The 23,417-nt window shown below is 53.1% G+C and overlaps 3 protein-coding genes across 6 annotated transcripts; 2 read left to right on the forward strand and 1 right to left on the reverse strand.

Annotated features, from left to right (window-relative positions):
* The first annotated feature begins 439 nt into the window (after positions 1-439).
* Positions 440-7,133, forward strand: GIMAP4 (GTPase, IMAP family member 4). Of its 4 annotated transcripts, XM_045198679.3 has the most exons (4): positions 440-904; positions 1,068-1,123; positions 2,068-2,139; positions 5,325-7,133. In XM_045198679.3, the coding sequence occupies exons 3-4, from the start codon at positions 2,082-2,084 to the stop codon at positions 6,263-6,265; spliced, it is 999 nt and encodes a 332-aa protein (XP_045054614.2). In that variant the 5' UTR covers positions 440-904; positions 1,068-1,123; positions 2,068-2,081; the 3' UTR covers positions 6,266-7,133. The 4 variants fall into 4 exon arrangements, with proteins under 4 accessions (XP_045054614.2, XP_024420297.2, XP_045054615.2 ...); XM_024564529.4 differs by lacking the exon at positions 1,068-1,123 and having other exon boundaries at positions 445-904; XM_045198680.3 differs by lacking the exon at positions 1,068-1,123 and having other exon boundaries at positions 903-924.
* A 75-nt stretch (positions 7,134-7,208) lies between these two features.
* On the reverse strand, positions 7,209-8,880 carry GIMAP2 (GTPase, IMAP family member 2). Its single transcript, XM_053927398.1, is given in 5 exon segments — positions 7,209-7,342; positions 7,345-7,545; positions 7,548-8,090; positions 8,093-8,149; positions 8,835-8,880. Coding segments are annotated over 5 exon segments (981 nt in total).
* Positions 8,881-15,024: 6,144 nt separating this feature from the next.
* On the forward strand, positions 15,025-22,309 carry GIMAP6 (GTPase, IMAP family member 6). The gene is made up of 3 exons (XM_045198682.3): positions 15,025-15,291; positions 16,898-17,000; positions 19,181-22,309. The coding sequence occupies exons 1-3, from the start codon at positions 15,121-15,123 to the stop codon at positions 19,801-19,803; spliced, it is 897 nt and encodes a 298-aa protein (XP_045054617.2). The 5' UTR covers positions 15,025-15,120; the 3' UTR covers positions 19,804-22,309.
* Positions 22,310-23,417: the final 1,108 nt, after the last annotated feature.

A 23,417-nucleotide genomic window follows, 5' to 3' on the forward strand; every position in this document is an offset into this window, starting at 1 on the left:
TGCCCATTTATTCAAATTGAATTGTTGGTTTCTTTTGCAATTGAGTTGTATGAATTCTTTATGAAGTTTGGACACTAGCCTCTTATCAGGTCTGTGGTTTGTAAATCTGTTCTCCCATTCAGATGGTTGCCTTTTCATTTTGTTGATGGTTCTTTTGCTTTCTTTCGCTGGCATGAAATATCTTCTTCTTTCCTCCAATTTCAGTCTCTGTGTGCCTTCCATCCTGAGCTGGGCCTCTTGTAGACAGCGTGTGTATGGGCGGGGTTTTCTTGTCCATTCAGCTGCCCCAAGTCCTCAGCTTGCAGCATTAATCCATTTACATCTATATTGATTATAGATGAGTACATGTTTATCGCCATTTGAGTATTTATAAGAGTTTCTTTTTTCGATTGTTTCTCTTAAATAAGTCCCTTTAGATTTCTTGTAACTGGTTTGGTGGTGATGAACTCCTTTAGCTTTTTCTTGTCTGGGAAGATCTTTATCACTCCTTTGATTGATTGATTGATTTATTTATTTAAATCTTCACTCAAGGGTCTGTTTTCATTGGTTATTGGAGAGAGAGAGAAAGGGAGAGAGAAAGCTAGAGAGAGATAAATATCCATGTGAGAGAAACATGGATTTGTTGCCCCCGTGACCAGGAATAGAACCCGCAGTCTAGGTTTGTGCCCCGACCAGGAACTGAACCTGCTAACTTGTGGTATCCCAGAAAACGCTGCAAGCAACTGAGGGGCAACAGCCAGAGCTTTCCTCCAATTGAAATGAGAGCCTTTCTGTGCAGAGCCCTCTTATGTGAGCCACTTTGGGCAGCTCCTCCTTTCACTTCCTCTCTCCTCCTCCTCGTCCTCTGTCTTCACTCAGGTCAGACTTCAAACTCAGAGACGGGAGCAGGACGCAGATTTTCCAGGTAGAGGAACATGGGTGATTGTGAGTTTGTTGGGGGGAGCGGCAGGGGAATGTGGGATGTGGAGCACTGGGGACCCTTCCCCTGGGATCCGTGTTACACCTCCCCCAAAATTGCTCTCAGCATAGATTTCTCGTGACTTTTTCTTTCCTGTCTCTGCTGACAGACTATGGACTGTGATCTGTGGTAAAGGCTGAACCTGCAAATTAGCCACTCTTACAGGTTTGCTGCTCAGAGGGTATTTGTACAAATAAATGATCCCTTTCATCTCCTGCAGGATTTGTACATAAACATGAAGCTTTCCAGGGTGGAGCTGGGTAGCGGGAGCTGCGGGCAGCTGGTGGGCCAGACACAGGGCTGCCACACCTGGACCAACTGTGACTTTGTGGCTGAAGCTGATTTCTCAAAGGGCTGGGCTTCTCTTCTCAGTTTACAAGAAGGGGGTTTCTACTCCCTAGCCCTAAGGGATAAAGGTGTTGGAGAAAAATAACCAGGTTTCAGTTTAAAAACAGTCTGATTGTAGAGGTGAAGCAGGACTGAGGATGAGAGGGTCAGTTAGGGGCTGTGACAGGGAAGCCAGTCCCAGTGGCCTGGCTTCATCTGAATGTGGGAGCAGGGACACTGCTGCACGTCCTGGAGGTCGAGTCCGTGGGACAGATGAGCAAAGTGAGGGGAGACACAGTTTGGTGACCCCACGACTCCCCAGGAGCCCCGGGCTGAAGGCTGAGACTGTCCACTGAAGGCGGGGGCGGGGGACAGCAGGGGGGGGCAAGACTGGCGGCACAGAGGGGGGTCAAGGGTTTCCTGTGGCCAGTTCTGTGGGAGATGCCTAGGAACTTGCCCAGTGGAGAGGCTGACGGGAATATGAAAGTTCAGAGCTCTGGGGAGTGTCTAGTTCAAACAACGGTCAGAGCAGCAAGTTCCTGGGGGGGGCGGGGGGAAGGCACACAGGAGCCCAGCTCAGGAAGCACCTGAAGCCTGTGTGTTTGTGCAGAGAAGGAGCAGGAAGCAAAAGGGAGACTGAGCAGGGGAGTGGAGGAGAAGTGCTGGGAAGGAGGGGAAATCAAGTAGCCAGTCCAGGGGGAAGGAGGGGCTGTTGGCTGCAGGAGGTGTGGTTTGCAGTTACTCTCCATTTCCCTGAAATGAGTTATGTTTCTTGCCCACAGGAGCTCACACGACAATGGCAGCCCCATTCCACAGCTCGAGCTTCAGCATCAGCGAACCCGGGGCCAGCCACGGTGAGAGGGGGCTCGGGCTCCCCAGGCCAGGCTGATGGAGGGGACATGGCGGGGGCTCTCCTGCCCTATCTGCCAGTCCCCAACTGAGCGAGATCCAAATACCCTCAAGCCCGTTTCTCATTTTGTCTTCATCGACTCTGCTTTTTTTCCCCCCTCAACTCCCCACCCTGGTCGCTTCTGATGTGGCATCACCGCCAAGAGGAAGAGGGGTTACAGTGTGCTGAGTGATCCAGGCTTGATGAGGGTTCTTGTCTCCCACCTCCCTACTTGCACACACACCAGGAGGGCCGGCTGTAGCCTCTCCGGGTGTTTCTCTGCCCCTCTCTTCAGCCCCAGGAAAGGAGGAACGTGAGAGAGTAAATTCTGAGATTTTATTCAAGTCCCTATGGTCCCTGCTCTGGGTGGCCTCATAAAACCAACAGAGTCCCAGACTGGCTCACCCTGTTTCTCACACAAACCCCCCTTTACTCTCTTATCTATGGGAAGTGGCTATATCAGTTGAACTGGCACTGGTTTGCAAACCACAATGTCGTGGCCTAGAAACATCAGTCATTTGGTTGGCAGTTCTTGGGTCTGCGCCAGCTGGGCCCCTCTCAGCCAGACCCGTTCTCGACCCGGTGGTAAGCTGGTGGTTCAGTGCACAACTGGATCATCTTTTTTTAAGAACAAATGCATTGGGCTTCATTGGTTAACGACACTGTATAAGGTTCAGGTGTACGATCCTATCGTCCATCACCCGTGCGCTGCGTTGTGAGCTCACCACCCGAAGCCTTGTCTCCTCCCGTCACCACACATTTGACCCCTTGACCCTGTTCACCCCCCTGCCACCTCCCTTTCCTTCTGGTCACCACCATACCACTGTCTGTGTCCGTGAGTTTGTTTTGTGATTTCACTGTGGCTTCCTATTTTGTATCCCACCTGTGAGTGGAATCACATGGCTCTTGTCCTGTCTTCACGTGACTTACTTCATCGAGCATGATGATCTCAGTGTCCAGCAACTGGATAATGTGGAACTGGACAGCCCCATGGACGTGTCCGGTAGTCCACAGGCTCTGAGGCAGGCCAGGCTGATGGTGATGAGTGGGGCTGTGTCCCTCATCACCTTGCAGGCGAGTCCAGCTTCTTCCCCAGGCAGCTGCAGGGCCTGCGCGGCAGAAGGAGACAGCCAGCCCCGCGCGTCCACACCTTTAGGACCCACGCTGGCATCACGCTCCTACTGCCATCTCGTCCACAACCAGTCACTCGGCCCACCTGGGTTCAAGGGGTGGGGAAACCCACTCAGCATTGGTGAGCAGACCTGCAGATCCACGTCCCAAGGGGGCATGTCACACGGACCGCCATGTGCCCTCAGCATTGGCGCACTGCCGCAAGGTGCAGCTGGCCTGTGGTGGCCTTTTGTTCCACCTCCCAGGATTTTCCCCCTCCCTGTGCGGGGACAGCTGATGCCCTCAGTGTGTCCTTAGGTGGAGTCTTCCACTGTGATGCTAACACACAGGGATCTCACCTCCCACCCACTTTCCCCTTAATGGTAGGCATCCTGTGTCCCTGTGTCTCAGCTTCTGGAAGCTTACTCTGTCATCCCAGGATTCTGGGTGTGAAATGTGGGAACTTGGCCTCAGGGGTGCCGTGGCTACTCTCTGGATTAGCAACAGCTTCCCCATAGAGGGTGTGGGAGGTGGGGAATCACTACTGATCTTGTGGAAGCCAGAGATGGGGTTTCTGCGAAATCTCTCCTCTGTTTGGTGGATATTTTGAAAAATCATTCCAATTACAGAGTAGGCAGAAGGGGGCATACTGGAAACAAAGGGGCCAGTCGGGACGGCCGAGGCATAGATGCTCATGTAGCTTCGGCTAGTATGGTGGTCTTCTCCGTGGAGAGAAGCGGTCATTGTGTGGACGGAGGCAAGAGAACGTGCCAGTGGGTTGGATCTGGAAAGCAGAGGGAAGAGAGGAATCAAGGAAGAGTCCTAGGCTTTGGGTCTGAGGGCCCGGGTGACGGTGATGATGTCTGTGAAAGGGAAATGCAGGCATCACTCGTGTCACTAATGTCATTGGTGTGACCGAGTGGGCACGGACTCTGAGCAGAGATGGTGACTGTGTGTGATACAGGGTCTTCCCGCTGGCCTCCGTCTCACACAAGGGCCACGCTGGGGGGTCTTCTTTGTCAGAAAGACAGGCGCTCAGGTGTGGTTATCCCTTGTCTTGCCTGGGCCCTGGCTGTGCTCACCAAATCCGGAAGCATTCCTCCGTAAGGCACATTAAAGAGAAACAGAGATTTATTAAAGGGCAATGGGGAAAGAGCTAAGTAGATGATTTGGTGTTTAACTGAAGGCATAGTTACCTTGAAAACACCCTTCAGTTGGTAGGCCATGGTGTCTGTTCTTAACCTGCCACTTCCCCCAGAAGTACATAGGCCTAACCAAGTGAGACTAAGACAGTGTATGAATCCACTGGTGCTAATCCGTAGGAGTTATTATTATTATTATTATTATTATTATTATTATTTAGGTATCAAGGGATTTTATAATAATTCCAGAACCATCCATACTTTCTGGTTCTAAGTCTTCAACACGTTCATTGAAAATAGGAAAACGTCATTAGATTTCTACACAAAGTTGTAATTTTAAGTAAGGCATTTTGTGCTTCTGTGGGTCACAGTCCCATGGGAGGGCTGCGTATGTGACATGTAAAGGGACACTCTGTCTTTCTGCCCAGGTGCTCTGCTCGCCCCGCAAGGCGGGAGGGCCTGAGTCGCCCCCCGCCCTGGCTTCTTCACGGGAAGAAGAAAAGTTCCCTTGTGAATATGACGGGGGGGCGAGAGGGTCTTCTGCTGTGAAGGCCCACAGTTGGCTTCTGTGTCCCTTCCTGCTTTGGCTTAGGAGGGACAGCTACTACAGTGGCTCAGAGTCCTCACTCACACCTTTGGGCGCCCTCCTCCATGGGCCCTCAGCTGCCAAAGGTCAGAGTGAGCAGCCCAAGGGGATCCGGAGACCTGCCTGGGGTTCCCTGAGTCCTGGAGCAGGAACAGGCAGCCCAGGGCTTCCTCAGAGCTCCTGTGGGTGCAGGGGTCGCTCACGAGACCGGGCACAAGCAGGCAACAGAGATGGGCACTGGTAGGTGGGGGCCTGCAGGGGAAATGCTGGGTGTCAGTCCTCACACTGTGGCTTTGTTTCCTGATGTCCCAGGGCTTGGAAACCAAGACCCCAGAGAGTCACAGCTGAGACTAGTCTTAGTGGGTAAGACCGGAGCCGGGAAAAGTGCCACAGGGAACAGCATCCTTGGGAAGAAAGCGTTTCATTCCAGCATCGCAGCAAAATCCGTCACCCAGGTCTGTGAGAAAGCGAGCTGCCTGTGGAGTGGGAGAGAAGTCGTGGTGGTGGACACGCCTGGCCTTTTTGACACCGAGGTGCCGGATGCTGACACACAAAAGGAGATTGCTCATTGCATTGTCCTGACCTCTCCGGGGCCTCACGCACTGCTCCTGGTGGTCCCGCTGGGCCGGTACACAAAGGAACAGCAGGAGGCAGCAGAGAAGGTGCTCACGATGTTTGGTCCCACAGCAAGGAGATACATGATCCTCTTATTCACCCGGAAGGACGACTTGGACGGCGTGGCGTTCTGTGATTACATAAAGGAAGCCCCAGAGTTCATTCAGGGTCTGATGAAGGAGTTCAAGCATCGCCACTGTTTGTTCAACAATAAGGCGACAGGGGCTGAGCAGGAGGCCCAGAGGGTGCAGCTGCTGGACCTGGTCCAGCGCATGGTGATGGAGAATGAGGGGGGATTCTACACTAACGAGATGTATGAAAGGGCTGAGGAGGAAATTCAGAAACAGATCCGAGCGATAGAAGAGCAATGCAGAGCGGAGCTGGAGAGGGAGAAGAAGCAGATAAAAGAGGAGTATGAGGAGAAAATCAGAAACCTGAGGGATGAACAGGAGCGGGAAAGGAGAGAGTCAGAAATGGTGAGGGAGTTGGCAATAAGGGAAAAACATTGTGTTTCCAGGCAACAAAATGCCAGGGATGAAATTGAGCGTCAGAATAGGATACTTGACATCCTCGTGGGCGTACTGAAGGTTGCTGGTCTTGCTCTTGCCTGTGTGTTCAAAGCCCTTGAAAAAAAATGAAAATCTATATTTCCTGCACATTTTCAGGCGCCACGTCCCCATAGATCTCATTCCCCAAAGGCAGAGCTCTCTGTTTCTGCCCCTCAGGCTCTCAGGACCAGGGAGGGCGGGAAAGTCCACTGTTGGCCATGCTTGGGCATCTGGTTGATTTCACAGGGGAGGGACGCATCCCCAATTTGTAAAACTCCAAAGCTGAATGTACAGATGCTCCCTGGGAGCTGAACTCTTGCTCAGGCACGCAGGACAAAGGAACGCAGGAGACCAAAAGTCCGTGCCCCCACGCTTGCTCTGTTTATCCCTAGTAACCCTTTCTCCCCCAGAGTCTTTCTAGATTGGCAGATAATCTCCGCCTGTGACTTCTCCTCCCTGGTTTTGCCTTTACAACCTGAAGGATTATTTTACCCATGTGGTTAGTGAAGTCAGTTCTTTGCATGAAGTAATCTATAGGTAGAGATGCTTATAGAATTCTTTCTTGATGAACGTGAACTTGTTGAATTACATTTTTATGGAAGGACCGAAATTGTCCCTTATCATTGGCCCACTGACGAACGAACACTTGTCTGAAAAACAGATCTCAGAACTCAGCGAAGTGAAATGCCAGAAAAGGTAAAAGACACGGATCCAACAGGAGAGAGCATCGTTTGGAGCGTTCAGATGTTTCTGTAGAAACTCTTCGACCAGCCTCAACGTGAGCGTGTTGCTGAATGACTAGTCCTCTCCGTTTCTTGGGAAGCCAGCTGTTGCCACAGCACCTCCATTTCCCTGCGCCCTGATGACTCCCTGCTGCGTGGGTGCTCAGCACACTGCTGCCCCTCCCCCTTGAATTGTTTGCTTAATTTTACTATAATAAAACTTTTCTATTCTCTTGCATTTGTGCAAAAATGGGAATCTGTTACCTTAGGAAAGGTCACTACTATGTCTTCAAAGAGCACAGGGATGAATTTCACTTTTTGGTAAAATTTCTGAGTATAATTAACAGTCATCTACAAAGCAGATGGCACATACTACAGAGTAAGTAGTAAACAAATTTTCATATTCTGAGCAATACACACAATAACAGAGGTAGCAATGGACAGACAACTGAATACAAACTGGAACACACACTCGCATTTTGATTAGGGCTCTTTTGAGGCAATTGCCTTTGGCCCTGGTTATGCCTCATCTCTGCTCTTCCATGTACTTTATGAGACTCCCTTTGAAACCCTCTAATCTCTCCTCTGACCACTCGCGTCCACATTCCGGCCCTGTTGCTAGGCCGTACAGCTCATTGGTACAGGGCACCCCCTTCTCTCCACCACCTGGCCCTCCGTCAAGTCCATCAGCTCCTTCACTTGCTCATCTGCGTCTCTCCCTTTGGCTCGGTTATTAAAGGCACATGGTTGCCCCCCACACACGGCCACCAGCCTGCCCAGGGCTTTATTTCCTGAGTGGTGGATGTAATCCATCCAGGAGCCTCCCTCGAGGTCCTCCCCATGGCCGAATAGGACAATTGTGTGTCTCATGGCACCCTCGCCGAAGACCGCCTTCACCCTCCGCTTGGCCTTCTGGTCCTGGGCGGTGCAGCGGCGCAGCTGCCTCACCAGGAGGAGCACGTGGGAGCCTGGGGCTGAGAGCAGGTAGCACTTCTTCACCTCTCCGTGCAGAGGATCAGAGAGGTCCTTCCCTGAAAACAGGTCCAGTGTGTCCATGACGACCAGCGCTCTCTCTCTGCAGTGTCCCCAACTCTCCCTGCAGGTCTTAGTGAAGGTCTGGGAGGGCAGCTGGGACTCAAATGCTTGTCCCCCCAGGATGCTGTCCCCTGTGGCACAGCTGCCCGTCCCTGTTTGCCCACCAGCGTGATTCTCAGCTCTGATCCTCTGCTGTGTTGTCTCTTCACGTGGGGTCCTGCTAAGAGCCAGTTTACTGTGTTATCACTATACTGGTCCCGCCAATGGAATATTTTTAGTGGCAAGGAGTTATTGCCACATGTGGAAAAGATACTCTTGCAAGATACTGCATTTATGAAAGAGAAGCTAACTCCATTATTGAATAAAAGAAATGAGTCATGGTTTTTAAATATCTGGATTTCTGTAGGACTCCAGCGTATTGCCAGGTTGGATCCTAGAAAAACCTACTTGGGGTGGGGACGAGGTGGATTTAGAAACAGATTTTGTCATGCAAAGCTTGCCTGAATCTCCACTCTGTCCCTCTGAAAGATGAGCGTCCTGAGGGTCAGTGATGTGGAGCCAAACTGTGAGTCCCACCTCCAGGAGGGCTAAGTACCCCAACTCTGCTCCAAGTCCAGGGAGGGCGCTCCACCAATGAGATGACTGGACGGAGGAAATGTGGAATGAGCAGTGTAAAACAGTTTTCCTAATGACTAAACAGCTGGTAGCTTATATTTGCTTATAGAGGACAGGATGATTTCTGTATCAAATGGGCTCAGGAGACAGCGAGACAGACAGGTGTGCGCACCTGAAGTCACTTTCTTACCCAACTGACTGCGTTCATTTGGTCCATTGAAGCTCCCGAGGGACCGGGAGACCAGAGACCAATAGAACAGCAACAACAGCCTGTTCTGTTCGAGTACGGAATCCGGAAAGACCCTCGTAGTCCTGGAGCACGTTCACAGCCATGCCTCGTCTGTTTACACGCAGCTAACAAGGTAAACGGAGAGTTCTGCTCTGTGTGTTGCAGAGAAGTCAAGACACTCGCCTAAAGTCACGCTGTGAGTCTCTTGTTTAAATCTGGCAGCATATGCAAAGGGACGAGGCACAGAAAACTCAGGCCACGCGTTAACGCCCAGGTTCCTCCAGGTGAGTGCTATTTATTGACTTTATGCTAAGGACCCTCTCTTTGCCGGTGGTGGGTAAACTAAATTGTATAAAGTTTACAGTTCCTGTGACTTCACTTAAGCCAAAGGCCTTTACTCTGAATTGTTTCCCTTAAAAAAGGATGACTTTGTTCTTAAACTGTTTAGAGCATAACTGGGAACTAGTGCTCAACACTGCCGAACTTTTTGCACACGGGGTGCGCTCAGCTGCTTTCCTGTGCAGGGGCTTCACTGGGGAGCTGATTTGCAGATGTCAGTCTCCCCCGGGAAGGCCCCTGGACCTGCACGAGCCTCCCTCCTCGGCATAAGCCAATGCGCAGGCAGGGCTGAGAGCTGGTGGCGCCCCCACCAGCTGGAGCAGTAGGTCCTTTTGTTCCCTATTGTTGCTCTGGGTCTGGAGACACAAACCTTACTTTTCTTGCTTCATCCGTGGGCCACCTGAAGAGAAGTCCCAGCAGAGTTTTAAAGATCTCCCCGATGGCCCTGGCTGGTGTGGCTCAGTTGGTTGGAGCATCATCCAGTAAACCAAAAGGTCACAGGTCACCACTGGTCACGGGTTTGATTCCAGGCAGGGTCAGGGCATGTGCCTAGGCTGCAGGTTCGGTCCTGGTTGGGGCATGCATGAGAGGCAATCGATGTTTCTCTCCCTCTCTCTCTTTCCCTCCCTTCCCCTGTCTCTAAGCAGGTGAGGATAAAAATGAATAACTAAGTCACAACTAAAAAAAAAAAAAAAAAAGATCTCCTGGATGGAATTTCTTCTCAGGCAAGTCTGTCCACTCCTGTCCTTTCTGAACACTGGCCCATGACCACTGTGGGCAGCACTTTCTCTGTGTCTCAGCTCTTCTAGTAAGTCAGGTGACCGCAGTCGTAGTGAAGGTTAAGACAGAAGGGAGGAGGAGGGGAGGAAGGAAGGCCACGGCTGGGTGAAGGGGAGCAGTTTACGTGGCCCTATGGTGTTTACAAGACATTGCATTCTCATGGTTCAAAGGTACGCTGGAAAATGGGCCAAGGCCTCCGTCCCCGAAGAAAAGTATGCCACAGGTTTCTTGAGAGTACACAGTAAGATGCATTTGACAATAGTTTTGTGTAAGAGGTCTATTTATAAAGTAGTAATATTGAATGGAATGCTATGGGATGGCAGAATTTTGAATATCTTCATTGTCTAGCATGGTAGGCAGCCCCTAGCCAGAGGTCACTACTGAGCCATTGCAATGTGTCTGGTGTGATGGAGACAATACATTTCAGATTTTATTTGACTTTAATTCACATCATGAAATGGCTTCATGTGGCTAGTGGCTGCCATATTGGACAGTGAAGTTATCAAGTATATGATTTTTAATAAGATGTCCCAAAACATAGTGTCTGCTTAAGGGGAGGGTGCACGGGCTAAAACAACCATGAGAAAATGCAAAGGGAACGGAAGAGATTGACTTAATACCGAAAATCCTAACCGCTGGGATGGGCAGAGTTTTGCTGATGGGTCGGCACGGCAGTGCCCCCTTTGGGCCCGTGTAGATTTTTGCCCTGTGAAGCAGTTTTCGATGCGCTGTTGTATCTCAGAATCACTAAAAATTCAGAGGATGTTTGAGCTAAGGTAGCCCTAACCGTTCCAACTCCCACGATTTTAATATTTGTTGTAAACAACTTAACCCAAAATGCACTGTTTGAATTGAAAATCCGCTCTAGCAAACGTGGCCGCGCAGACTGTAAAAACCAGCGTGTCACCTGTGAGCCTGGGAAAGAGGACGGAGCAAGATCTGCACCCCCATCTCGGCTGCTTCCTGACAGCATCCTGTCCGTGCCCCTTTTCTGGGGTCCTCCTCGGTGACCTCCCTCCCTGCCTCCGCCCCCACCCCTGCCACCCCCTTAGTGCACAGAAACGGAACAACTGCGACTGTGGCCACAGTGAGCTGCAGAGGGCCCGGGCCATGCACTTCGAGGTGGCTTTCACTTCTCGTTCTCTCAGAGTTCCGCTGTGTCTTAAAAAGAACCGGGTTTGGGTGTTCTGGCCAAAGCTGAGACACGAGGGTTTCTGGTTCAGCCCGTGACAGGAAACCACGAGACTGGGGGCTGCTGCGGAGGCAGCTCTGTCCCCCAAGGGGGCAGGGACTGTCTCATCTGGTGTGGTCTGAAGGGACCTGAAGCCCCTCTGCCCGAACAAAGCCCCTGCAGCCCGCTGCCCCTGAGATGCCTGAGGAGCCAAACACACACTTGAGTAGCTGGAGCGAACAGTTAGAGACTCAGGTCCTCAAACACCAGGTACCGGCTGGAAGATTCCTCTGGTAGAATCATGGCCCCCTGTTCTCAGACGGGCAGCATCTTATAAAAGACATGAGCTCCAATAGGCCCATTGGGTTGGAGTGTCTTCCTGTAGCAGAAGGGTTGTGGGTTGGATCCGGGTCAGGGCACATGCCTAGGTTAAGATCTCCCCACGCAAGAGGGAACCGATTGATGCTTCTCTCTCACTCTGTTTCTCTCTCTCCCTTCCTCCACCTTCCTCTCTCTCTGGAAGCAAAGAAGGAGTGTCCTCAGGCGAGGATAATAAAAATTAATTAATTAATTAAAATTAAAGAAAAAAAAGGGATGTACTCTGTAGGTCTAACTCGCTACCAGTTCCCAGCTCCCAGGCTCGAAAGACCATCTGTCGAAAGATCGGAGACTGATCAATTGCTCTCTGGCTAACCTGGCCTCTGCTTCCCGCCCCCAGGCCCTCCCCTGCTTTGAGAGCCACTGGTCTAGTGCATGCTAAGTCTGCCAAGTAGCCGCTGTTACCAGCTTCCATGGCTCTGGGGACCATTTCAGGGCTGAAGCCCCAGGTCTCCCAGCTGACTGGGGTGCTGATGGCTGATGGCCCCCCCACTGACTCCTCCCCTCAGCTGTAGGCTGAGAGTGAGAGTAATCCCCTCCTGATTACTCTCAGCTGAAGAGAGTCACCTCCCCCAAGGTCGCCCCCCACTCCCAGGGCAGCTCACGGTTATGACTGCTCTTAGGACTGACCAAGGACTGACCTCTTGCCCCATGTGGGGACAGCGTAGCTTCAGTTCCTGGGAACGTTTGTTGTGACTCCTCACAGCCTGAGTCTCCTCCTGTCCAACCCAGCTTCCTTCACTGTCCCTCCCACAGCCTTGGGTCCCCAAAGCACACCTAAATAGATTTCACGCACATACATCTTCATCTCGGAATCGTCACACCCATGGCACACAGTCTCATCTTCCTCCCTGGGCTGTGGGGGGCTCAGGGGGCGCTGGGGAGCAGGGGCCCCGGCTCAGCATCATGCTTAGTAGAACTTGAGGGAATTTCTTAGCGCTATTGTATGTGATTATTTTAGTCTTTCTGGAAGCTGGCTCTACTTATGGGTATACTTATACCTGTATTTTAGAGCCACCTTGCCTCTCTAGTATAAAAGAAAACCATCACAGGGGGTTTGAAAATAATCCCCACTGAATTAGAGTCCTCCGTACACGTAGAAAGACCTTGCTGCCATCTCATGACAGAGCTTTCCTTTCCGCGCACGCTCCCCACTTTTGCTCCTGTTTACGTGCTTGTGCCTTTCGTCCCTTTTTCTCCCCTTTTAAGTGTTTGCCGAAGTGTAATTTACATGGAAGAAAGGGCTTATTTAACTTCACAGCTCTCAGATTTGTCCCAGACTGAACACGACTGAGTATCAGCGCACAGATGAAGGGACAGAACACCGTTAGCATCCCAGAATCCCCCAGGCCCTCCAGGGGTGACCCCTGGCTGGACTTCTAACAGCATAGATTCACTTTCGCTGTCCTTGTTCTTCACATGAATGGACTCATGCACTATGTGTTCTTGTGAATCTGGCTTTTTTTTTTGGTTTATCATGATGTTTTTGGATGTGTCCGTATTATAATATGTAGCAATAAACTGTGCTTTCTCGCTGCTATATACTATCCATGTGTGACTATAGCGCAACTTTTATACATAATTTATGATATGAATATATAATTTATATCATTAACCTAATTACTTTGGGCTATATTGTTTTCATTTTCCTTTTAAAATATTTTCAGCCACTTTATCTTCTGGCTTTATTGAGGCATATTTGACAAATAACAGTTGTATATATTGATATACACAGTGGAATTCTACTCAGCCATAAGAACGCCCGACAATATGGATGAACCGAAACAGTGTTATGCTAAGAGAAATAAGTCAGACAGAGAAAGACAAGTACCATATAATTTTACTCATATGTGGAATCCAAGGAGCAAAATAAACAAAGAAAGTACGAACAGCCTCGGAGACACAGAGAACAGACTGACGGCTGCCAGCAGGGAGGAGGGTGGGGAGCTGGGTGAGAAAGGGGAAGGGATGGAGGGGCCCAGGCTGGTCGTCACAGAGCAGTCATGGGAATGTGAAGTGCGGCCGGCACAGGGAGTAGAATCGGCAGCGCCGTCATCACTGCGGAAGCGGCACGGTGAGTGCTTTTGCGTCTCCACACAGAAGAGGTACAGTGAGAATGCACTGTGTGGGGCGTTCACATGCCGTGCAGGAAGCGTGTTTACACCAGCACTGCCAGAGACACGCGAGTACTGCGTTCCCTTCTTTACAAAAGTTCCAGAGAAAGAGGATGGGATGAAGCATTCAAGTAACCGAAGGGGGGGCCGCCACGGCCTGAGCATGCGGAGGAAAAAGACACTGTAATAACATGAGGCAGAAATGCTGAGAAGTGACTGTGTTTGGCCTGTGTCGCCTAAAGGGGGCATGAGGAAGGGAAAGTTAAAAAAAACAACCATGACGATCACAGCCCAGGGACACAGGCCCCCTGAGAGTGGAATTTGACCCCAAGGTCATGCTCCCGCTCCCTCATGCCTGACCGCCACAGGGACTGTACTCCGGGGTAATTACAGTAAAGTGAAGCTGCGAGAACTCTGAGGGACAAACTCTATTTAAGAAGGCGCCCTTTAAGAAGTTCAAATTGACACAGAACAGTCACAGGACGACCAGTACAGCACAGGGAATGTTGTCGATGACATTGTGACAACTACGGACGGGGCCTGGTGGGGACCAGGTTTGTCAGGGGATCACTTATCCCTTTGCACAGTACGTCAGCGCCCAACCACCACGCCGCACACCTGCAGTTAATACAATATTGCATGTCAGCTGGAATTTAAATAAATAAATAAATGCAGTTTCAAAGCTCAACCGAAGGGGGTCCTCACGGAAACCCACAGACCCAGGCGAGACAACACACCGCAGGCCTAGTCCCTTCCACTCCTCATCCTTGTCCCGTCCAGCGTTTGACATCACAAGGCACGCTAACAGGCAGGGAAAGCGCAGTCTGAGAGCACAAAGCCGGTATCGGGCCGCTCAGACATGTCACACACTCGGAAGTGCCTGATACAGAATGTGTGTGTGAGTGTGTGCACACACGGATGTGTGTACAAAAAGATGTATTGATTATAAGGAATTCTTATTTATGACAATGAGTTTGCTCACATGATCCACTATAAGCAGCTGGCTCGTGTGATTATGGAATGAACCGTCCTGAGATCTGCGGTCAGCAAACTGGAGGCCCAGGAGATGGTGGCGTAGTTCCCACCTGAAGGCATTTGGCTCGAGACTCAGGAAGAGTCCATGTTCCAGTTCAAGTCCAGGGCCTTGTTCTGAGAGAAAACATTTAAAGGAAGGATGACTTAGGGGAAGAAGAGACAAGGAATTTCTGTCACGATAGGGAAGGCACAGGACAGCTGTGAGACTCCCCTGTTCTCAAAAAGAGAAATCAGTAAGAAGCCATTCCCCTAGCATACAGTTTTCGGAAGGGCCTGCTGCCTTTTTTAAGCCTCTGAAGTCTAGTTAAGCTCGTTTGGAATGAAAATAATATTGCCCTGCTCTTGTTTTTCCTGTTTACATTACTTAGGCTGCAGACGAAATGCAACAGGCACAGCCTGCAAAGGGAGGCCTGGCCCCGCGGGTGCTCCGCCTTTTCCTGTTTCCCGGCCCAGCAGCCGCAGCCTTTTCCAGGGCAGCGCTGCAGCTCAGCGAGCCTTCCATCGCGTTTTCCTGAAAAGTGTAAGCAATGTTCCCATTTTCTTCAAATGCCAATGGTGCTACCTTAAATTCCTCTGGTCAGGGCTCCCGGCAGCCTACAGGGTGGGCCCCGGGGGGAGGAAGCGACAGCCTGCCAGAGCGCTCGGTCCAGGGAGTCAGGAGTCAAGGCTATTCTCCGGGTCCCGCGGCCAGCAGGGAGGTAAGTCCTAACGTGTGGGTGAGTGTGTCTGCGTGCGTTGTGATTGTGAGTACATGTGTTTGTGTGTGCTGTGTTTTTGCACGTGTTGTGTTTGTATGTTTGAGAGTGTAGGTGTGCATGTTGTATGTGGGTGTGTTATGTTTGCATAGAAGTTGTGTATGGATGTTCGTGTGTGTGTGGTGTTTGTGAGAGTGTGTGTGTTGTGTGTGAGTGCACATGTGAGGACATTGTGCGTTGTCTGTGTGTTACTGTGTGTGTGTGTGTGTTGGTGTGTTGTGAGTAGACGGCTGCTCTGGGGTGAGCGCACTGTGTGGGGGTCCGTGTGGTGTTTATGAGAGTGTGTTGCTTTTGGGGCTTGTGCATGGCATGTCCGCGTGTGTCTTTGTGGTACGTTACAAAGGGCTGTGACTAGGATGTTCAAGAGGACTTTGAGCTCTGTGTCCTGCCTTAAACTCCTGGGTAGTTGTGGGGAAGACGCTTCTGTGAGTTTCACTTTCGTCCCGAGAAGCCACGGGGTGACGTGCCTGCCCCGTGTTCCCCGATGGAGACAAAGCAGGACAGGGGCGGGGGTGTGAGGCGCTGTGCGGGGCAGGATCTGTGGAGACTCCCTGAGACAGGTGTCCCCACACTCGGGGCCTTCACCTCGAGACGCTCCCTGACTGTGAATGTCCCCCAGTGTCCTGTGTGTCCCCGCACACAAGTCCTGGGCTGCATACTTCCGTCCCCGGCCCACAGGGGAGATGGGGCGGAGGCAGCAGGAGGGGCTGCTGAGACAGGAGTGTGTCAGTCTGTGAGGCGGCGCGGGAGGTGGCAGGCGTACTGCTCTCGCCCCAGAAGGGTGACGGCAGGTCCTGGTAGGGTGACAGGGCCCCCAGCAAAGACTGGGATGCGCTCTAGAAAATGTCATGAAATGGGTTGGGATGCTATGGGGACCACAGGGACATCTAGTTGAGGCCCAGGTTTCACACTGTGGGGACTCTGAGGCCCAGGCAGTGTGACCACACTAATGGATGGCCATGACGTTGGGCACTGAGGTCCCCTGGCTCCCAGCAGGACTGTCCCCACACCGTGAAGTTCCTGTGCTGGGGGAACGGGCCTCCTCACCACGGCACCTGGCCACCCAGCTCTGAGCCCTCGGCCACCCTCTGGGCCAGGCTGTCCTCGGGGATCATCCTGGCACCAGGACCTACCCCCAGCCAGCCCCTCACCGTAGCTTCCTGCTCACAGCCCCACCCCCAATCTGGCCGCCCATCTTCCCACCGCCCCTGGAACACACTGTCAGACCTGCTTCTGCATCTCCGCTGCTTTCCACTCCTCACGGGGAAATCCCAGGACACTGCGTCCATCCTAACGCCACTGTTCCTTAGGCTGCAGGCCAATGGCTCCTTTTCCATGAAACCACTTAGACTCACGATGGGGACCACAGAGCAGAGAGAGAAAAACAGGGTCCCTGAAGGAGGTAGAGAGTGCCTCAAACCTTCCTCCCCCTGCTCTCTCAGTCCATCCCCCCAAAGCAATGCAAACACTTCCTTCCAGCAGGAGAAAGGCAAAGCCAGCTGCCTTGTGAAGCACAGTGGAAACTCAGTCAGACATGTTGTTTCTCCAGGAGGAGGATGGAGGGTATGAGCTGATTCTCCAGGACAGCCCCGCAGGAGCGCCGTCCCAGCGTCCCACCCAAGATTTGTCGGCAGGTACCACAGCTTTGCAGTGTAGGTGACCCTGAGGGAGGCGTGGACAGGCATGCGGTTGTGCAGGGGCGCACTTGAGGGGCAGCGGAGTGCAACCAGCTGGGGCTTCACCCTGCGGAGGGCCCTTGGGTGGGGCCTTGCCTACCCCACTCAATAAGAGGGAAAGACCCTGCATAGCATAGTGGGAGAAAGGGGGCAACAGCTGGCACGAGCCACGCCCTCGGGAAGGTGAGTGTGAGAAGACCACTCCCTGTGGCAGAGGGTTGCAAGCCAGCCGAGCCCACAGGGGCAATGGGCTGGCTCTGGTGGGGGGCACTGAGGGTCAGCAGGGCCACCCAGCACCACTGAAGGAGTGGCTGCCTCAGTGCTGGGCTGGCCCTTCTCCAGGGCTCTCCCCACAAAGCCTTTGTGTTGGCGTCAGGGGCTTGAGAGTCACAAGTTCTACCTCATCATCTAACCAGGGGAGACAGAATTAGGGAGTGCTGGCAATGCATCCATGTTCCTGGCCCAAAGAATTTGTGATTCATTATGTATTTGACACTAATGATTTATTTACTGTATGAACTTCAATGGCCTGAGTCATTGGGAGAAAGCCCTGTCAATACCTGCATGGGAAAATTACTGATACAAGAACTGACACCTGATTTAGCTGTTCCCATGACAATCAAGGGTAAATATTACTTTTAGAATCCTCTCTGCAGCCTGAGTGGTGTGCTTGGCGTGGACTGGCTCCTGGCTGCCCAGGTGGGAGTTCCTGTCTTAGTCCGGCTCTAGATTGGCGGGGACAGCGGGGATGAACGCTCCGCCTCCCCTGCTTCTTTGACAGCCCCCCACCCCCAATTCACCCACATTGCTCTCAAAGCCATGGGGTGGGGGGGAAGCTGGAGGAAACCAGAGTCCTCAGCCAGAGTTGGTTGCTGGGTCCACCAGCCAAGGATGTCAGGCATGCCTCAGGGGGGCTGGGCTCTGTCCCTGAGACACGTCAGTGCCTTCACTGTGGAGCAGACGCAGAGACCAGAGGGGCCACTGGGCACCTATCTATTGCTCTGGGGCTGATCCGAAAGGCCGGGGAAGGAATTCCCATCCCACCCTCAGACCCCAGTCATTTCTGAAACCCTAACATCGGGTTTTCAATATCAGGCTGGCACGTCCACATCTCCTCTTTGCCCGCCATCCTGTATTCATCCGGGCGGGAACATCCAGCCCAGATGTCCAGGATGGAGCCCGAGAGTGTGCCCCCAGGGAGCCTCTGTGCAGTGGAGCCCGGGGTCTGGCTGAAAGGTGCCACCCTCCCACGGTCAGTGTGGAAAAGCGGGTGGGGTCAGGCACTCGGGGACAAGACACAGACACAGGGGCCACACCGCTGCCCTCATCATCAAGGACACCCAGGAAAGCCCAGGGTCCCCTATTCATGATGGGCTGATTCCATCCGGGTGAGAAGACGTGACCCCGAGAAGATGTTTCAAACCTAAACATAAAAACGTGGTGTTCTGCCACATTATCCAGCAATTTCATTCTGGGTATGTGCCCCATAGAACGCACACAGGGACGCGGGGTGGCACTGGTCCCCAAATGTGTGCAGCAGCGTCACTCGCAGTAGGAAAAAGTGGAGACTGCTCCTGCCCGTCAGTGAGAATAAACACAGTGTGGTCCGTGCGTGCCGTGTGATGTCATCCGGTCTTGAACGAGGGGGTTCTGACCAGGCTGCAGGGTGGCTGAGCCTTGACCCCACTGTGATGCCGAGGGAAGTGAACCCAACACCAAAGGTCGGGGTGCAGGTCTCTGAGGCCCCTAGAAGAGCGCAGTTCACAGAGGCAGGAAGTAGAAGGCGGTGAGCCGGGGCTCGGGGGGAGGGAGGAACGAGGAGCTGCTGTTTCACGGGGACAGAGTTTCAGTGTGGGATGACGGAAAATTCATGAGATGCGCGGGCGTGACGATGGCACAGTAATGTGAGGGTGCCACTGAACTGCACACGAAACCCAGTGACGACAGGGGTTCAGTGGGTGTACATTTTCCACCATAAAACAATTTTTAATAAAAGGAACATGGGCCAGAGCAGGTCTCCTGTACAGATGTCACTCCTGTCCCTCCTCCCAGCACAGCCAGCCCCTGGGGTCATGCAGGGCCGAGGCCTCTGAGGAGGCTAAACGGGGTTCATGGGCTGTAACTCCCACCCCCCTGATTTGTCTGGATGCTTCTAGATCTGGGGGAGAAGGAAAAGACCCCGAAGACGCTGAGGCTCCTGTTGGTGGGGAAAAGTGGAAGTGGGAAAAGCGCCACAGGAAACAGCATCCTGGGCAGGGAAGCCTTCGAATCCAAGCTCAGCGCCAGACCCGTGACCGTGACCTTCCAGCATGGCTGCCGAGACTGGGCCGGGAAGGAGCTCGAGGTGACTGACACCCCTGATATTCTGGCCTCTCGGGCTCCATGGGAAGGGGCAGCTCAGGGCCCCTGGGAAGCCGTCGCCAGCTGTGCCCCAGGGCCACACGCAGTGCTGCTGGTGACGCAGCTGGGCCGCTTCACCAAGGAGGACCAGGCGGTGGTCAGGCGCCTCCAGGAGGTCTTCGGGTTGGGCATCCTAGCCCGCACCATCCTGGTGTTCACCAGGAAGGAGGACCTGGAGGGCGGCTCCCTGGACGAGTATCTGCGGGACACCGACAACGAGGAGCTCGCCCAGCTGGACGTGGTTTGCGCACGGCGCCACTGCGGCTTCAACAACAGGGCAGATGGTGCCGGACAGGAGGCCCAGCTGACAGAGCTCATGGAGGCCATCGAGGTGATCCTGTGGGAACAAGAAGGCCGTCCTTACAGCCAGGAAGCTTAACCTGTGTTGCCAGCCGCGCGTTCTGCGCACAGAAAGGCAGGGAAGGCAGAGGGTCCAGGGAGAGGCTCCGAGGAAGCGGCCAGTGCCGAGTCCTGGCTGGAGGGGCTGTGCCGAATCCAGGGCACCTGAGAAAACCCACAGACCTCTCCTCATGGGGCACCGTCTGACCGTGTGCCCAACTCCAGTGGGGACAGCCATTTCCTGGGAGTCTCCCCAGCCCTCAGTCCACCTTGTGGCCTATCACATCCCTCTGCACCCCCTGGCTCCTGGACCACGTGGGTCTCCAGGGCGGAGTCTGCCGAGTAACAGGGCGTGGGTACCAGAGTCCCAGCTCCCATCCCAGTCCTTCATCTCTCTTTTGGAGCGCCCTGCGCGCTCCCTGCAGCCCGCTGTCTCACACGGACCACACTGTCGTGCTGGCACGCACCTGTTGAAGTTCTCTCACCCCGAGCGAACCAAAGCTCCCTGAGGGCAGGACCTTCTCACTCTTCCATGTCACCCGCTCTGCGTCCTGGTCACTGGAGTCACTCCTTACCAAGGACAGCAAATCGGTGTGTGACATTGACCAGGTGACTGTCCGCTCTTGGGCTGTGTCCTCGCCCACAAAGGGGGCAGCATAACGACTCTAAGGCTCAGGACTCTAAGACACCTGAGCGTGCGGTGGGTCAGGACAGCACCGTGGCTTTGCAGCAGGTGGGGAGGGGCCGCTGCTGGGCGGGGCAGGAGGAGCGAGGGGAAACAGGGATGGGGCCCAGGGGCAGCCCCTTCACTCACCACTGAAGGCGGCCATCAAACCACAGCAAATGGGCCTCGTGGGAACTGCTGGTGGGAATGATGAGCCAAGTGAGGCCAGGGTGTCCAAGGAGCCGGGCCTGTTCAGGATGGTGACCCAAGACCTGGCTACAGGATGTGAGGCACAGGAGGTGCCAAAGGGGCTTAGGCAGAGGAGGAGCCTTCCCTAAAGGGGACTAGATTAGGGATGCTACGATTAAGGTCCCCTCTCATTATACCTGCCTCCTGATGTTGGAAATTAAAGGTGGTTCTCCACCCTGTCTCAGCCTTACCTGCAGCCCTGCCCTTCTCACTAGACAGTGGGGAAAGCAGGCATGTCTGGGAGTGCAGTGGGGTCCCCTGTGAGGTATCTGTGGTGTCAGATAGAGGGGTGCAGGGAAGAAAGGGAAGCTGCAAAGGGAGCAGCTGAGGGTGGTGAGCACGGTAGGAAGCACCCACCTGATCGGTGGGGAGGACTCTGCACCCCGTGGGGTCTTCCCGGAAAGAGGCTCCTGGGGACACAGCCATAGGAGGCGAGGTGGACCAGGACCAGAAGACATCAGGATTGTGGTCAGCCCTGGCCTCTGACTGGTAAGTGCCATGTGACCTCACAAAGAGACTGACGCGCCTCAGATGCCCCTCAGCTTCTCTGAGGCTCAGGATGCTCCCTGGGGAGTCTGACCAAGTGATGGAAACAGGACTGACGGGAAGGGGGGAACTGCCTCCTGAGAGACTCCTCTGTCCCTTCTTCACACCATGTGACAGAGGGTCTCTAGCTGCCTTGTTCAGGGAGGGGTGGAAAATAGAGCGGGGCGACAGCATGTGGGGACAGTCGGCAATCAGAGAGGCAGCCGCAGGTCTGCTGGGTGCTCACAGGCCGGTCAGACATCCTCTGCTGTCAGGGGCCCCATCAGGACCCCTGATCTCCCAGTGCGGAGGCCACAGACTCCCACTGTCCCCAGACACAGGGGACACCCAAGAAAGCTAGTGTGTTTCATTGGCTGAAAGATTCAGGGAAGTGTCTCAGGGCAGAACAGAGACCCAGTTTAGTGGGCACTTGAGACAGATCCGTTTACTCAATCAGCCATCCACAGACCACGGACGGAACCCAGCCATTTCCCTGTGAGGCCTGCGTGCTGCCCAAGACCCATGTCAGGACTTCAGTTCCGTTCCGCCTCCTCCTTTCTCCTCCTTGTGCATAAAGTGATTTGATGACAACGGCTTTGATTTCCTCATTCATGTATTTCCTTTGTTGTTCTCAGGCATTTATTCTTCTATATGAAAATTAAAATCCCTGGTATAACGTTCAGAATGGGACCTTATTGGCATTCTGGTGGAATCGGCTCCCACCCCTGCACTAGGTTTGGGCAAACAGTCAGTACTTCAAGGTCGTTGTGTTCCTAAGTGAGCAGACTCATTACTTCAGAGCTACTGAGTCAAAGTTCAAACCGTTTGCATTTCCATTAGGACAACATGATAAATTAAGTGTTTATTGTTTCACCTGTTAGGTTAATTCATTTAGCCTTTGTTGGTGTGGCTCAGTGGTTGAGTGCTGGCCTGAGAATCAGAGGGTCACCAGTTCGATTCCCAGTCAGGGCACATGCCTGGGTTGTGGGCCAGGTCCCCAATAGGGGGCACATGAGAGGCAACCACACATTGATGTTTCTCTCCCTCTCTTTCTCCCTCCCTTCCCTCTCTAAAAAAATAAATAAATAAAATCTTAAAAAAAACAAAACTACGTTCTGTCTCAGTGGTCTAAGGCATCCTGGCACCCCAGGATGCAGCAGGGCCGTGTGCGTGTCGGGGGTGACATGGAGGTAGCATCTGCAATCGCCGTTCTTCTCTTGCCTTTCCAAACCGATTATGCCAGGGGTTGGTCTCATTTCAGATTCCTCTTCTCCCGTTGTTCACTTTTTTCCACTTCCTCCCTCCGATGTTGCCTCTCTGGCCTACCACAGGCAGTGACGCCGCTCACAGGGAGGACTTGGGGTGCATCTGATGGTCCAGCCCTGCCCTCGAGAGTCTCCGTCACATTCCTCCTCTTCCTCATTCCTCAGGGCAACCCTCTCCCTCTCCCTGCCCCTTCCTGCCCCTGTCAACCCTTCTCAGGTGTTTTTCTTTAGAGCTATAGGGAAAGTGGGATCCAAGACGCTTGCCCAAATAATATCATATGTCTTAAAGAATTCCCAAATCTATGAAGACATGTTGTAAACTCGGGGGAGAAAATTCAGCATGGTGGTACAGATATTATTAAATCTTTTGAAGCTGTCAGATGAGAAATTGAATCGCTATTTGGCCCCAGTCTCTCATGGCGGGAGCTTCTGCTTCAGACTGCAGGGGCAGACCCTGACAGGGACCTGTCGGTGACAGGACAATGGGGAACGTCCCCCGGCCCCTTCCCCGTGATGCAGAGAACACAGCGGGACTACCTGTGGTGCCACATGTAGGACAGAGGGTCCAGCACAGCTGCATAGTCCACGTGAGAATTCACCTTCCATCTGACCTTCCTATGGAAACGTTTCTATCTTATCCAAGACACCAATAGGCCTACAGCCATTTGACGCTGGTGTGCTGGGAACAAAGTGTTAGTTTCTTTGTACCAAGTGCCTGGTGTGCACGACGCCCTCACCAAAGATTTCTCCTCCCAGCCTTGGGAGAGCTGGTGAAACTTGGCTCAGGGAACATGTCCTCAGCACGGACAGTCCCAAGTTTGTTGCTCTTAGAGGGACTTTCTGAGCTGCCCCCTCACACATCCCTCTGCGCTCTCAGTCTTGTGCCACTGTCCTCTGTCCCTCGTGTCCGCGTCATGCAGACTGGCAATTCACACAGAGCTTTCTGTAGCC

This window comes from Desmodus rotundus, chromosome 6 (assembly GCF_022682495.2).
Source record: "Desmodus rotundus isolate HL8 chromosome 6, HLdesRot8A.1, whole genome shotgun sequence".
NCBI lineage: Eukaryota > Metazoa > Chordata > Mammalia > Chiroptera > Phyllostomidae > Desmodus > Desmodus rotundus.